This window comes from Phoxinus phoxinus (genome assembly GCF_949152265.1).
Source record: "Phoxinus phoxinus genome assembly, chromosome: 6".
In the NCBI taxonomy this organism is placed as follows: Eukaryota; Metazoa; Chordata; class Actinopteri; order Cypriniformes; family Leuciscidae; genus Phoxinus; species Phoxinus phoxinus.
In genome coordinates, this window is record NC_136881.1 from 43,667,436 (window position 1) to 43,682,251 (window position 14,816).

General features: G+C 45.0%; 2 protein-coding genes across 6 annotated transcripts in view; one reads left to right on the plus strand and one right to left on the minus strand.

Annotated features, from left to right (window-relative positions):
- The first annotated feature begins 1,031 nt into the window (after window positions 1–1,031).
- On the plus strand, window positions 1,032–7,840 carry tmed1b (transmembrane p24 trafficking protein 1b). Its single transcript, XM_079617221.1, has 4 exons — window positions 1,032–1,340; window positions 2,497–2,594; window positions 5,228–5,414; window positions 7,227–7,840. The coding sequence occupies exons 1-4, from the start codon at window positions 1,173–1,175 to the stop codon at window positions 7,443–7,445; spliced, it is 672 nt and encodes a 223-aa protein (XP_079473347.1). The 5' UTR covers window positions 1,032–1,172; the 3' UTR covers window positions 7,446–7,840.
- Window positions 7,841–8,737: 897 nt separating this feature from the next.
- Window positions 8,738–14,816, minus strand: part of dnm2b (dynamin 2b) — a 24,568-nt gene continuing 18,489 nt past the window's right edge. For 3 of the 5 annotated variants that reach the window (XM_079617164.1, XM_079617163.1, XM_079617167.1), the window contains 4 exons: window positions 12,951–13,115; window positions 12,233–12,459; window positions 10,653–10,922; window positions 8,738–8,943 (listed from right to left, as the gene is read on the minus strand). In XM_079617164.1, coding sequence (XP_079473290.1) covers window positions 8,874–8,943; window positions 10,653–10,922; window positions 12,233–12,459; window positions 12,951–13,115 — 732 coding nt within the window. In that variant the 3' untranslated portion in view covers window positions 8,738–8,873. The remainder of the gene's footprint in view (window positions 8,944–10,652; window positions 10,923–12,232; window positions 12,460–12,950; window positions 13,116–14,816) is intronic. The other 2 variants (XM_079617165.1, XM_079617166.1) reach the window with 1 other exon arrangement.

A 14,816-nucleotide genomic window follows, 5' to 3' on the forward strand; every position in this document is an offset into this window, starting at 1 on the left:
GTGTGTGTGTGTGTGTGTGTGTGTGTGTTCAAAGTTCAGCTCTCACCATCTCAGTTTCATTTATTTCACTGTGACATTTGGCAGGTTATTCCACCGCTTCTGTGAGTCTATAAATGCTTTTGTGAAGCGTTTATGTGCATTTAATAATGTAATAATAACCACAAGCCATTTCCAAGAAATGGTAATAACGATATAACTTAGCAAATGCCACTACTGCCGATAGTAGTAATAATGTGACCCTGGATCACAAACCCAGTCTGGAGCCGCACGGGTATATCTGTGGCAATAGCAACTATACATTGTATGGGTCAAAATTATCCATTTTTCTTTTATGCCAAAAATCATGAGGATATTAAGTAGGCTTATATAGTATATATTTGGTAAATTTCCAGGCGTAAATATATATAAAAAATATTTGTGTGAGTGGATGCAGCACAATCGTGAACATAAATGCACAACTTTAAAGGAGATTTTCTCAATGTTTTGATTTTGTTGTTGTATCTCGGACAAATGTCCTATCCTAACAAACCATACATCAATGAAAAGCTTATTTATTCAGCTTTCATGTGATATCTCAATAATAAAAAAAACTTGTGACTGTTTTTGTGGTCCAGGGTCACATATTAATAATCTTTTCTTTTTTTTAAAGCAACTGATTGTCAGTCATTTATTATTTTCAACACGGATGTATACACGTGTCTTTCATCAGCAGAACTAAAGGAGCTCAGTATGTTTGACTGTGCTGACATCTAGCGATAGCAGATCATATCAGTGTGTGTAAAATAATATCTGATAAACACATACGTGTCTTACTGAACTACTGTTTGAAGTGTGAATTACAACTAGCCTAATTGTACCAATATCTATATTTTTATATATGATAAGGGTTTATAAAGTTAATCTTATCCGTGATTGCTTGATAATTACGTTTATAAATAATAATAATAAAAAGTTTCGATACCATGGTTTTACCCCGCATGTGTATAACGCGATTCCCTGCGCGCTGATTGGTTGCCGCGCGGACACTCGGTGAGCTCTGATTGGCTGAGAGCGAAAGTTGAGCTACGGAAGCGGAACACATCCGTCGCTGGACGGACGGAGGGTTTTAACTGGTTTTCCTGCAAGAACCCGTTCACAAACCCGTTTAAAAGCTATTTCTGTGATAAAACAGCATGGATGATGTGCGGAGGTTGAGTGTGTCTCTGCTCGCGGTGTTCATCTGCGTGGCGAACGCGTTCAGTCCCACCGACAGCGAGTTCACGTTTCTGCTGCCAGCCGCCAGTAAAGAGTGTTTCTACCAGAGCGCCGTTCACAACGGCAGCATCGAGATCGAGTACCAGGTAACGTCACATCACCAACGGCGACACGGAACGTTTCATCGTTAACTGTGAATATACACGTAACAGGGAACGCTTTCAGGGCTTTAGATAACGTTCTGGAGAGGTTTTCCTCAAACGTTCTTCCAGTGACGTCAATATAACGTTCATTCAGTCTAGTGTTTTTAAAATGTTCGCTCAAAACATTGTAAGTGTAACACTTTATTTTACGTACTTACCATAGTAATAACAGTAAATTATGTATTATTACATCCAACTAACCCTCAACCAAATCCTAATCATACACTAACCCTATAAAGAAAGTACAAAGTTGCTTAATATTACTTAGTACTTAAATATAGAATCATATCATAAACATTTTTATAATATTTTAGCAGAATTCGCTAACTTTTCGGTAACGATAAATACGTTTGGTTTAAACATCTGTAAGAATATTGATCTAGTGTCGAACTACATGAATTTACCAGAGTAAGTTACCACAGTAAACTACTACAGTGTCGATCTACATGATTTTACCAGAGTAAGTTACCACAGTAAACTACTACAGTGTCGATCTACATGATTTTACCAGAGTAAGTTACCACAGTAAACTACTACAGTGTCGATCTACATGATTTTACCAGAGTAAGTTACCACAGTAAACTACAGATGTGTCGATCTACATGATTTTACCAGAGTAAGTTACCACAGTAAACTACAGATGTGTCGAGCTACATGATTTTACCAGAGTAATTTACCACAGTAAACTACAGTAGTGTCGATCTACATGATTTTACCAGAGTAAGTTACCACAGTAAACTACAGTAGTGTCGATCTACACGATTTTACCAGAGTAAGTTACCATAGTAAACTACAGTAGTGTCGATCTACACGATTTTACCAGAGTAAGTTACCACAGTAAACTACAGTGTGTGTGAGATGTTTGTTTATCGTGGCCTGCTGTATATCCTGCCTCAGATCCGTGATGACATGAGAATCATATTAAGTCAACAGTCACAAATATGATTCTCGTATTTATTTTTTTATACATAAGAAAGTGAATGCTGATTACCTGGACAACTGTGATATGATGTTGCGGTTGGTATTCCTGTGCCGTTGTTAAGCAGCTCTGAGTGGTTGCTAGGGTATATAAGGAGGATATGACGTTATTTTTCCTCAGGTGATCGCAGGAGCGGGAATGGATGTGGATTTCTCCGTCGTCTCTCCTGAGGGAATGTACCTGGTCTCGGAGTTTCGTCGTTCAGACGGCGTTCATATGTGAGTGTTCCCTCACTCAACGTTTATTTTTGGGCACATACTATGGTACTTGAATATGATGATTAGCTAGTACTGGCTATTAGTACTAGCCACCTCATCATACATAATTGTACCATAGTACTGCCACGGTAGGTCTTCGAAAGTGTTCACACTGAACGCGGTTTGCGTTCACCCGCGCTGCTTTTCTATCGTTTTTCAATGTAAACGCGCGCGCTACACCATTACTTTATAACTTGCCTTATTTGTCATTACACTGCGTCTCACATTTTTAAAAGCAAAAACTCGTTCTGTGTGAATCTCCCCTCAAGAAAATTGCACAAGATTCATCATCGTGTCAGAATGATTGGCGTTGCTCTCCCCAGGGCTGTTTTCTCGCCTGTGAACTATACTGTTATCCGGACCACACATGTGTCTTTTAGTCCCGTATAGTCATCCCTGATGGGTCTTAACCCCAGTGACGGGCAGGTTTAGGGGGCGGGGTTAGGGGTAGGCCATCGTATGATTGGTCTTAACCCCAGTGACGAGTAGGTTTAGGGGCGGGGTTAGGGGTAGGCCATCGTGTGATTGGTGTTAACCCCAGTGACGAGTAGGTTTAGGGGCGGGGTTAGGGGTAGGCCATCGTGTGATTGGTGTTAACCCCAGTGACGAGTAGGGTTAGGGGCGGGGTTAGGGGTAGGCCATTGTATGATTGGTGTTAACCCCAGTGACGAGTAGGTTTAGGGGCGGGGTTAGGGGGTAGGCCATCGTATGATTGGTGTTAACCCCAGTGACGAGTAGGTTTAGGGGCGGGGTTAGGGGTAGGCCATTGTATGATTGGTGTTAACCCCAGTGACGGGTAGGTTTAGGGGCGGGGTTAGGGGTAGGCCATTGTATGATTGGTGTTAACCCCAGTGACGAGTAGGTTTAGGGGCGGGGTTAGGGGGTAGGCCATCGTATGATTGGTGTTAACCCCAGTGACGAGTAGGTTTAGGGGCGGGGTTAGGGGTAGGCCATCGTGTGATTGGTGTTAACCCCAGTGACGGGTAGGTTTAGGGGCGGGGTTAGGGGTAGGCCATTGTATGATTGGTGTTAACCCCAGTGACGAGTAGGTTTAGGGGCGGGGTTAGGGGGTAGGCCATCGTATGATTGGTGTTAACCCCAGTGACGAGTAGGTTTAGGGGCGGGGTTAGGGGTAGGCCATCGTATGATTGGTGTTAACCCCAGTGACGAGTAGGTTTAGGGGCGGGGTTAGGGGTAGGCCATCGTATGATTGGTGTTAACCCCAGTGACGAGTAGGTTTAGGGGCGGGGTTAGGGGTAGGCCATCGTATGATTGGTGTTAACCCCAGTGACGAGTAGGTTTAGGGGCGGGGTTAGGGGTAGGCCATCGTATGATTGGTGTTAACCCCAGTGACGAGTAGGTTTAGGGGCGGGGTTAGGGGTAGGCCATCGTGTGATTGGTGTTAACCCCAGTGACGAGTAGGTTTAGCGGGCGGGGTTAGGGGTAGGCCATCGTGTGATTGGTGTTAACCCCAGTGACGAGTAGGTTTAGGGGCGGGGTTAGGGGTAGGCCATCGTGTGATTGGTGTTAACCCCAGTGACGAGTAGGTTTAGGGGCGGGGTTAGGGGTAGGCCATTGTATTATTGGTGTTAACCCCAGTGACGGGTAGGTTTAGGGGCGGGGTTAGGGGTAGGCCATTGTATGATTGGTGTTAACCCCAGTGACGAGTAGGTTTAGCGGGCGGGGTTAGGGGTAGGCCATCGTGTGATTGGTGTTAACCCCAGTGACGAGTAGGTTTAGGGGCGGGGTTAGGGGTAGGCCATCGTGTGATTGGTGTTAACCCCAGTGACGAGTAGGTTTAGCGGGCGGGGTTAGGGGTAGGCCATCGTGTGATTGGTGTTAACCCCAGTGACGAGTAGGTTTAGGGGCGGGGTTAGGGGTAGGCCATCGTGTGATTGGTGTTAACCCCAGTGACGAGTAGGGTTAGGGGTAGGCCATCGTGTGATTGGTGTTAACCCCAGTGACGAGTAGGTTTAGGGGCGGGGTTAGGGGTAGGCCATCGTGTGATTGGTGTTAACCCCAGTGACGAGTAGGTTTAGGGGCGGGGTTAGGGGTAGGCCATCGTGTGATTGGTGTTAACCCCAGTGACGAGTAGGGTTAGGGGTAGGCCATCGTGTGATTGGTGTTAACCCCAGTGACGAGTAGGTTTAGGGGCGGGGTTAGGGGTAGGCCATCGTATGATTGGTGTTAACCCCAGTGACGGGTAGGTTTAGGGGCGGGGTTAGGGGTAGGCCATCGTATGATTGGTGTTAACCCCAGTGACGAGTAGGTTTAGGGGCGGGGTTAGGGGTAGGCCATCGTATGATTGGTGTTAACCCCAGTGACGAGTAGGTTTAGGGGCGGGGTTAGGGGTAGGCCATCGTGTGATTGGTGTTAACCCCAGTGACGAGTAGGTTTGGGGCGGGGTTAGGGGTAGGCCATCGTATGATTGGTGTTAACCCCAGTGACGCGTAGGTTTAGGGGCGGGGTTAGGGGTAGGCCATTGTGTGGTCCGGATAACCGTATAGTACCCTCGCCTGTTATTGGTCCGTCGTTTTCTCGTCAGTGATTGGTCCGTTGTTTTCTCGCTTGTGATTGGTCCGTTGTGTTTTCAGGGTGGAGCCCACAGAGGCGGGAGATTATCAGATCTGCTTCGACAACACCTTCAGCAGGTTCTCCGAGAAGATGGTCTTCTTCGAGGTCATCCTGGACAACCCGTCCAATGACGCGGGAGCGGACGACGAGTGGGCGGGGCTAGGAGAGCCAGAGAACCTATTGGAGTACAAGCTGGATGACATAAAGGTGTCGCATGATTATATAGCGTTGAATTATAAATTATTATTCTTGTTAAATATAATTCGCTCTATGGGCAACATCAGATCATCTTAGTGTAAATGTTTATAGTAATTAATTTACAGTTGCAGTCTATGGGCCACGTGTCTGGCTGACCCCTGTGGTTTTGTTAAAGCCCTTACATTAATTAGTCTGAGAACTGTTTGATCAGTGAACTCTTTTCGATGCGTTATTCGATGATTATTAGTGTTTAATAGGGGTGTAACGGTACGTGTATTCGTACCGGACCGTTTCGGTACAGCACTTTCGGTACGGTGCACATGTGTACCGAATGCAAATTGCAATCATTCACGTAAATTAGGCTAGTTTTGTTTGCGGAACATAGGTCAATTCCGGGTTTCCACACGAACATATTAAGTGTCGGAAGTCTCCGTGTTGCACTTGAGCGCGCGCTGTACAACTGTACGGGCCGGGTTCGGACAGATATTTAGATATGTTCGGCTTCGGGTCGGGCTCGGTCACATCAGCGCGATAAGGCATTGAACATTTTACACTTAAAACAGCTTATTATGTAGGTAGCCAATGTGCCTGATGCTTTCACTCGATGCAAACGTTCATTTTTGTGATTAAAATACATGCAAAATATTACCATAACATCTGTCTTCCTGTGTGCGGACATTTGTTTATGTTGCTGTGACAACGAAACATGTGCATGCGCGCCTGTGTTAAGAGCGCTCATCTGTTGACATTTCCAAATGCCTTTCAGTTGCTTAAAAGCAGGCTTTCCACACAAACAAACGTACGCGTGTCATTAGTATGAGAAAAAAAAAAGGGATTTTAACTGTCGGTTTCGGGTCGGGCTCGGACATAAATATCTTTATGCCTGTCGAGCATTTGTTTTCTCTCTCTCCTCTCGCTAGCTAGCGTCATGGCCAATATTGGTTTGAGAGTATTTTATTTAGTGGAGAACTTTGCAGCAGTATTTTATTTATTATTCTTTTTTATTTATTATATTTAATTAAAAACTGTGTTTAAAAAAGTGTAAACAAATTGTTAAAAAAAGTTTATAGTAAACAACCAGCAGTTTAATGTTTTGCATTTCTTTCCCTTACTATACCGAAAATGAACCGAACCGTGACTTTAAAACCGAGGTACGTACCGAACCGTGATTTTTGCATACCGTTACACCCCTAGTGTTTAATTTAATAGATCAATGTAATAGATTTATTCGACTATTATTTATATACTATCATACTTCTTATTAATATTTAAATTTGTTTTTATTTTTATATATTTTTTAGTTTTTAGTAATTTCATTATTTTTTAATTACATTTTTTTGTAGTTGAATAATTCTAAAGTTTAAGTTTCCGGCCGCTTCAATATTTATATTTTAATGTAAGCTTTATTTCAATGTCTGTAAAAATATTTTAACCAGAACCGCATTGACCAAGCAAAATAGAACTTCAAATTTTTTAATGTGTATGTTTGGGTGAAATATGGCCTGCACATGTTTTCATGATATTTGATAGATCTTCAATTGTATTTAACATGTAAGCTGGTTTCTTCTAACTACGCAAGGCCATTTCGACTATATTCTGACTTTTTCCTCAGAATTACAAGACAAAAAAAAAAATTATAATTGACTTTCACACATTCGCATCCGTTTACATCTCGCAATTTGGATGTAAAAAAAAAGAAAAAAAAAAGTACAAATTCTGAGAAAGTCAATTACCTTTTAGATTTTTTGGAAACAAGCTTCCGTATTTAACGGAGTATAAACCGCTGGACTATACTGAATAACCTGGTGTTTCCCGCGGCAGGAGTCCATGGAGGCGGTCCACCGGCGTCTGGAGCGCAGTCGTCAGATGCAGACGGTCCTGCGCGCGTTCGAGGCTCGCGACCGAAACCTGCTGGAGGACAACCTGTGGCGGGTCTCCTTCTGGTCCTGTGTCAACATGCTGGTCATGCTGAGCGTAGCGCTCACTCAGGTCTACACCGTCCGGCGGCTGTTCGACGACAAGCGGAGAGTCTGCTCCTAACACACACACACACACACACACACACGTGTGTCGAGGCCCGAGACGGCACCGCCGTGCCTTTAGATGGAGTAGACGCTTTCCTATTGGACGATCCTTCGTGGTGTTTCCGGGTGCCTGTGAAGCTCAGTCGCGCACAGTCGAATATCGAACTGCTGAAGAAATAATAATAATAATAACATCAGACTGCGAATCGATCGTTTTGAGGACGCAAGACTTCACATTTCTGTCCGCTTCATGTCTTCCTGTCATAGTGTGGTCACTTGTTTTTTCAGTCCTGTCATTTCATGATGATGGCGCTTTGGGAGAGTGACGTTACGGTTTGCAAAGGGAATCTTCTGTACAGCCTTTTTAAAGACTTTTACACAATAAAACTAATAAAACGGGTTGTATATTTGAACGTGGTGTCGCTAGTGTTCAGTGATCAGGGCAAACTCTGTACTGGAGAAGAAGAAACCACTCTCCTTCTCAGTGTACGGCAATGTTCATATTCATATTGAGACGCTCGATTCATGGATGGAAATCAAGACTCGAGTGTCAGATTACAGAACTGGTTTTATTTGTAAATGCGGCACATTTTGAAAGTACAAGGAATTTTCATGTCAGTAATTTTTAAGACAACAAGAGAAAACATCTTTGGGTTTCAGACTGAGAGTACTTGAGGGAATGGATCTAAGCAGTCGCTAAACTAATGGCCCTTTTATTGATAATAATAATAACTGCACTTCTGCTTTTGTCCAGTCTTGAGAAAGAGAGAGCACAGTGAAGGCATGTTCACACATCTATAAAACTGATGTACTTGAGAAGTGAAGCTGAATAAGACTCAAAACTTGATTCAAGATTTATTCCCGGAAGACGAGTGTTCGTAATTAGAGGCGAAACATGTTTCTGAGACGTTATCTGAACCCTCATCCACATTAAAAGTGCTGAATATCATGTGATCCCACCACAGAGTCATCATCCGCAGCCTGACACGCTTATAAACACACACACACACACACAGAGGAGGAGTGTTTAAGACGCGCGTGTGTGAAATGAACGGACCATACGTGCTGGATGATGTCACACGTGTAAAGTGTTACTCGTTCTCCCGACAAGTTCCCTGAAGTTCCTGAAGCACTGGAAAAGCTCATCTAAACACATCACGATACGTCAGTTACTAGAGCTACTATTGAAAGTGTATCAAAAACCACGTGTCAATCAAACTTAGAGTTGACGCCCTTATTTGCACTTGTGTGTATATTAGTGTGTGTATTAGTCTGTGTTTGGTTCCTTTTAGTGTATGTGTATTAGTGTGTGTGTGTGTGTGTGTGTATTAGTGTCTGTTTGTGTGTGTGTGTGTGTGTGTGTGTGTGTGTGTGTGTGTGTGTGTGTGTGTGTGTGTGTGTGTGTGTGTGTGGTTGCTTTGGCAGTGTTTGAGTGTAAAGTGTCTCAGTCCAGCAGAGACGGTTCTGACGGTCTGATGATCGTGGGCCGGTTTGGAGCCGCTGGAGGTCTCCTGCTACACACACACACACACACACACACACACACACACAGGACAACACATCATGGTATTACTGCATTATGTAATTAGTTTGACTTTTTTTCTGTATTTCATTTTTTCAAGTTTTTCAGTTTTATTTGTTCAAGATTCTGTTTATATTAGGGCTGTCAAACAATTAAAATATTGAATCGCGATTAATCGCATTAATGTCATAGTTAACTCGCGATTAATCGCACATTAGAACATCTATTTTAAATGTCTCTTGATTTATTTCCGTCCCATTATTTTTCCTCATTTTAATGCTCTTATCAACATGGAAAGTGGATCGGCTTGCTTTGTGCAAATGTTTTTTATTGAAAACAACATATACTGTGTTCAATTTCACACTAACATTCTCACTTGGAGCAAATAATCTCTCACACAATGTGACACTGTCCATCAATAAAAGGGTGACAGAAATACTGACGAGGTGACGTTGCTGATATTGACGAGTGGGCGTAGAAACGCATCAGCGGTGTGTGTGTGTGTGCTTGACCATCGAGTGGTATTAGACTGGACGATGATCGCTCAGTTCACAACGACACACACACATCACTTTGGTCTTGTCAATTGAACCATTTGGAAACTTTTTAAAAGTAAACTTTCCATTCAGAATCTTATTGGCCTCCATTTCGGCGTCTCGCGCTCATCATTCATCCACTCAAAACGTAACGTTAAAGGGGTTCGCACACCGGACGAGAAGCGCAGCGCCTCATATTTAAAATTCTAACACATTATTCTCTATGAGTGTACACACACCGGCAGCGCCATTCTGCGTTTATTGCTGGCCATAAACTGGGAAAGCGCGCGTCCGATGTGCGATACGAGTTGTCCTAGACGCGGCGCTTCTCGTCCACTCTTCGGCCGGTTCGCATCGCAAGCCCAAACAAGTGTGTGCCTGTTGTTTTGTTTCTGGTCTAGCTAGATCCGCTGTGGTGTTGTAGTTTTAATAACGTTACTAGTTGTTGCAAAAGCATGTGAAAAAAAACTACAAAGCTTGCTAGGCGTTAATCTCGCGATAAAAAAATTGACGCCGTTAAGAACGCGTTTAACGGACAGCCCTAGTTTAAATAAATTTTTTAGAAATCAATAAACTTGTCTAATCAACTGAATTACATTTTTTAAATACAATTGAACAAAACTAAAAATTTTAACATATTATAATTTTTAGTGCCCTATGAAATAAGTTTAATTTTTTCCCATATAATTTTTTTTTTCCAATTTTATATTTTCTGGATTCCATATATTTTTTTTCTTCAGTTTTTATTTTGTTCAAGATTTTGTGTTGGTTCAATTCCATTTTAGTAATCAAGAAACATGCCTGAAGAATTCAAATGTATAAGTAAAAAAAAAAAAAAAAAGGATTTTATGGCCATATGAAATTAAGTTTTATTTTTCCCCCATTTCAATTGGTCTAGCTTCCATTTTAATGGTTTAATTGAATTTTAATAATTAATTAATTGAAATGTATATAGCAGATAATTACTGCTGTCACAAGACCAACCATTACTAATATCAGTAAAATCTCCAGCTTCACACTCTTCATTATCTATGATATCCGTGGCTCATGAATATTGAATAGGTTATGGGACTTGACATGTGATCTAATTAATATTCATACGCCTTCACAATAGAGGCAATTGGAAGTTGTGTGTAAATGTGTGTGAGGAGGGTGTCGGTCGTACCTGGGGATGCCGGGCGGCAGAGCGGGCGGCACGCGCGCGGGGCGGGACGGCACCTGAGGGGGCGGAGCCAGCGGGTCCACAGCGCCACTCCCGAACACATTAGCGGCGGCTGGAGGCGGGCCGGGCCTGTACGGCACCGGAGGAGCCCCGAACGCAGGCGAGGGGTTCAGCGGCGGCGGGGCCGGTGGGCCGGGGGTGGAGCCGCGCACTGCAGGGGGCCGGCCTGGGGGCGGAGCCACGCCTGCCGACGGCTTTCGCTGAGACGGGGGACTGACGGAGACAGAGCAACACCGTCAGAACTAGAGCAGTCACGTGATTTATTAGATCTGACATATTCGTGGTTAAAGGGATAGTTCACCCAAAAATGAACATCAGCCCATGATTTACTGTCCCTCAAACATCCTAGTGTATATGACACTCTTCTGTCAGACGAGCATAATCTGAGTTATAATACATTAATACATGTCCTGGCTCTTCCAAGCTTTATAATGGCAGTGAATGGCCGTTTCTGTTTTGAAGCCCATAAAAGTGCATCAATCCATGATAAAAGTGCATCTGTCCATCATAAAAGTGCATCTGTCCATCATAAAAGTGCATCTGTCCATCATAAAAGTGCATCAATCCATGATAAAAGTGCATCTGTCCATCATAAAAGTGCATCTGTCCATCATAAAAGTGCATCTGTCCATCATAAAAGTGCATCTATCCATGATAAAAGTGCATCTGTCCATCATAAAAGTGCATCTATCCATCATAAAAGTGCTTCTGTCCATCATAAAAGTGCATCTGTCCATCATAAAAGTGCATCTGTCCATCATAAAAGTGCATCCGTCCATCATAAAAGTGCATCTATCCATCATAAAAGTGCTTCTGTCCATCATAAAAGTGCATCTATCCATCATAAAAGTGCATCTGTCCATCATAAAAGTGCATCTGTCCATCATAAAAGTGCATCTGTCCATCATAAAAGTGCATCTATCCATGATAAAAGTGCATCTGTCCATCATAAAAGTGCATCTATCCATCATAAAAGTGCTTCTGTCCATCATAAAAGTGCATCTGTCCATCATAAAAGTGCATCTGTCCATCATAAAAGTGCATCTGTCCATCATAAAAGTGTTCCACACAGCTCCGGGGGGGTTAATAGATATATTTATCAATTTATTTATCTCCGGATAGATGCACTTTTATGGACTTCAAAACAGAAACGGCCATTATAAATGAATTATGTTGAATATCTGTCAGCTGGTAAATTTAACTACACAATTAGATAATACCAGTTTAGCTCAACCAGTGACCAAGCAATGCTTCATTGTGTTCAGTGTGTGTGTAAAAAGAGCATTAGCAGTTACAGACACACACTTCAGCAGAACATGACCAGCTCAAAGTGGCCCAATCAGTTTTGTGTAAATGTTACTGTTAGTCTCTGTATGAAGAGTTTATGGGTATAATATGTCCCAGTTTACTGTATTCTGCTCTCCTCACTTACAGAAATGAACTGTAGAGTCCTGCACACACTAGTGAAATGTTATCAGGTGTCTGGATAATGTTTGTTTTGACCTTGAGCGGGATGCTAGTACCTGGGGTCGGTGTGTATCCAGGTGTCGTCCACCGGCGGCGGGACCGGTGCTGATATGGTGCTGGTGCTGATGTCCCCGATGAGGAGCAGCGCCTCCTTGAGCGCGTGATACATGCGTAGCATCTCGTCTCGCCGCTGCGCCTGATCCGCCGACTCCTCCATCAGACTGTTCTGATCGCCGGACGAGTACAGGTACGCCAGCAGCTCCGAGTGGATGAACTCCTTCGCCTGACACACACACACACACACACACACACACACACACACACCGGATCAGTCCGGCTTAAACAAACACCTGGATGCTCTGAACAAACTGAACACTGCTGGTGGCGCTAGAGGCTTCGAGGTAGAGACAGCAAAACTCAAAGAAAATTAATAAATCCCCAGACTAAACTCCAATGGGAAAAAACTTAATTAAATGAATAAGATAATAATAATAAAAAATACCCCCCTATATATATATATAAATAAAATAAATAAAACAAATAAAAATTAACCCAAAACATAAATAAAAGAAAACTCCAACGCAAAAAACATAAATAAAAAAAATAAGTAAACAGAAAGAAAAAACTCCAATGCAAAGACATAAACATATACAATAAAAATGACCGCTAAAAGAAAATGAAAAAGCGAAGTGTCTTCTGTGATTGACAGCTGATTAAAGTGAATAAGACATGTGATCAGTGTGAGATGATGGCATAAGCCCCGCCCACACTCACGCTGTTGATCATCAGGTGCATGATGGCCTTGGGCATCAGGTCTCGGATGCTCTTGTTGACGATGCCGATGTAGGAGTCCACCAGGTTTCGGATGGTCTCCACCTGCCGCTCCAGCTGAGGGTCCATGGAGAGAGAGTCGGCCGCGACCCCATCCCCGTTCTCCACCTGGGAATCAGACGAGAGTCAGCACTGAGAGTCTGGAGAGTCTGTGCGTTTGAGACTCAGGTGAGATTCAGGAGAGAGTCACTGAGACTGATGTGCTTTTGAGACTCGGGGTGAGACGAGACTCAAGGTGAGACTGGGGGTGAGACGAGACTCGGGGTGAGACTGGGGGTGAGACGAGACTCGGGGTGAGACTGGGGGTGAGACGAGACTCGGGGTGAGACTGGGGGTGAGACGAGACTCGGGGTGAGACTGGGGGTGAGACGAGACTCGGGGTGAGACTGGGGGTGAGACGAGACTCAGGGTGAGAGACGAGATTCAGGGTGAGACTGGGGGTGAGACGAGACTCAGGGTGAGACTGGAGGAGAGACGAGACTCGGGGTGAGACTGGAGGAGAGACGAGACTCGGGGTGAGACTGGAGGAGAGACGAGATTCAGGGTGAGACTGGAGGAGAGACGAGATTCAGGGTGAGAGACGAGATTCAGGGTGAGAGACGAGATTCAGGGTGAGACTGGGGGTGAGACGAGACTCAGGGTGAGACTGGAGGAGAGACGAGACTCGGGGTGAGACTGGAGGAGAGACGAGACTCGGGGTGAGACTGGAGGAGAGACGAGACTCGGGGTGAGACTGGAGGAGAGACGAGACTCGGGGTGAGACTGGAGGAGAGACGAGACTCGGGGTGAGACTGGAGGAGAGACGAGATTCAGGGTGAGACTGGGGGTGAGACTGGAGGAGAGACGAGACTCGGGGTGAGACTGGGGGTGAGACGAGACTGGGGGTGAGACGAGATTCAGGGTGAGACAAGACTCAGGGTGAGACAAGACTCAGGGTGAGACAAGACTCAGGGTGAGACAAGACTCAGGGTGAGACAAGACTCAGGGTGAGACAAGACTCAGGGTGAGACTGGGGGTGAGACGAGACTCGGGGTGAGACGAGACTCGGGGTGAGACTGGGGGTGAGACAAGACTCGGGGTGAGACTGGAGGAGAGACGAGACTCGGGGTGAGACTGGGTGAGACGAGATTCAGGGTGAGACTGGGGGTGAGACGAGATTCAGGGTGAGACTGGGGGTGAGACGAGATTCAGGGTGAGACTGGGGGTGAGACGAGATTCAGGGTGAGACTGGGGGTGAGACGAGACTCAGGGTTAGACTGGGGGTGAGACGAGACTCAGGGTGAGACTGGAGGAGAGACGAGATTCAGGGTGAGACTGGAGGAGAGACGAGACTCGGGGTGAGACTGGAGGAGAGACGAGACTCGGGGTGAGACTGGAGGAGAGACGAGACTCGGGGTGAGACTGGAGGAGAGACGAGACTCGGGGTGAGACTGGAGGAGAGACGAGACTCGGGGTGAGACTGGAGGAGAGACGAGACTCGGGGTGAGACTGGAGGAGAGACGAGATTCAGGGTGAGACTGGAGGAGAGACGAGACTCGGGGTGAGACTGGAGGAGAGACGAGACTCGGGGTGAGACTGGAGGAGAGACGAGATTCAGGGTGAGACTGGAGGAGAGACGAGACTCGGGGTGAGACTGGAGGAGAGACGAGACTCGGGGTGAGACTGGAGGAGAGACGAGATTCAGGGGGAGACTGGGGGTGAGACGAGACTCGGGGTGAGACTGGAGGAGAGACGAGACTCGGGGTGAGACTGGAGGAGAGACGAGATTCAGGGTGAGACTGGGGGTGAGACGAGACTCAGGGTGAGACT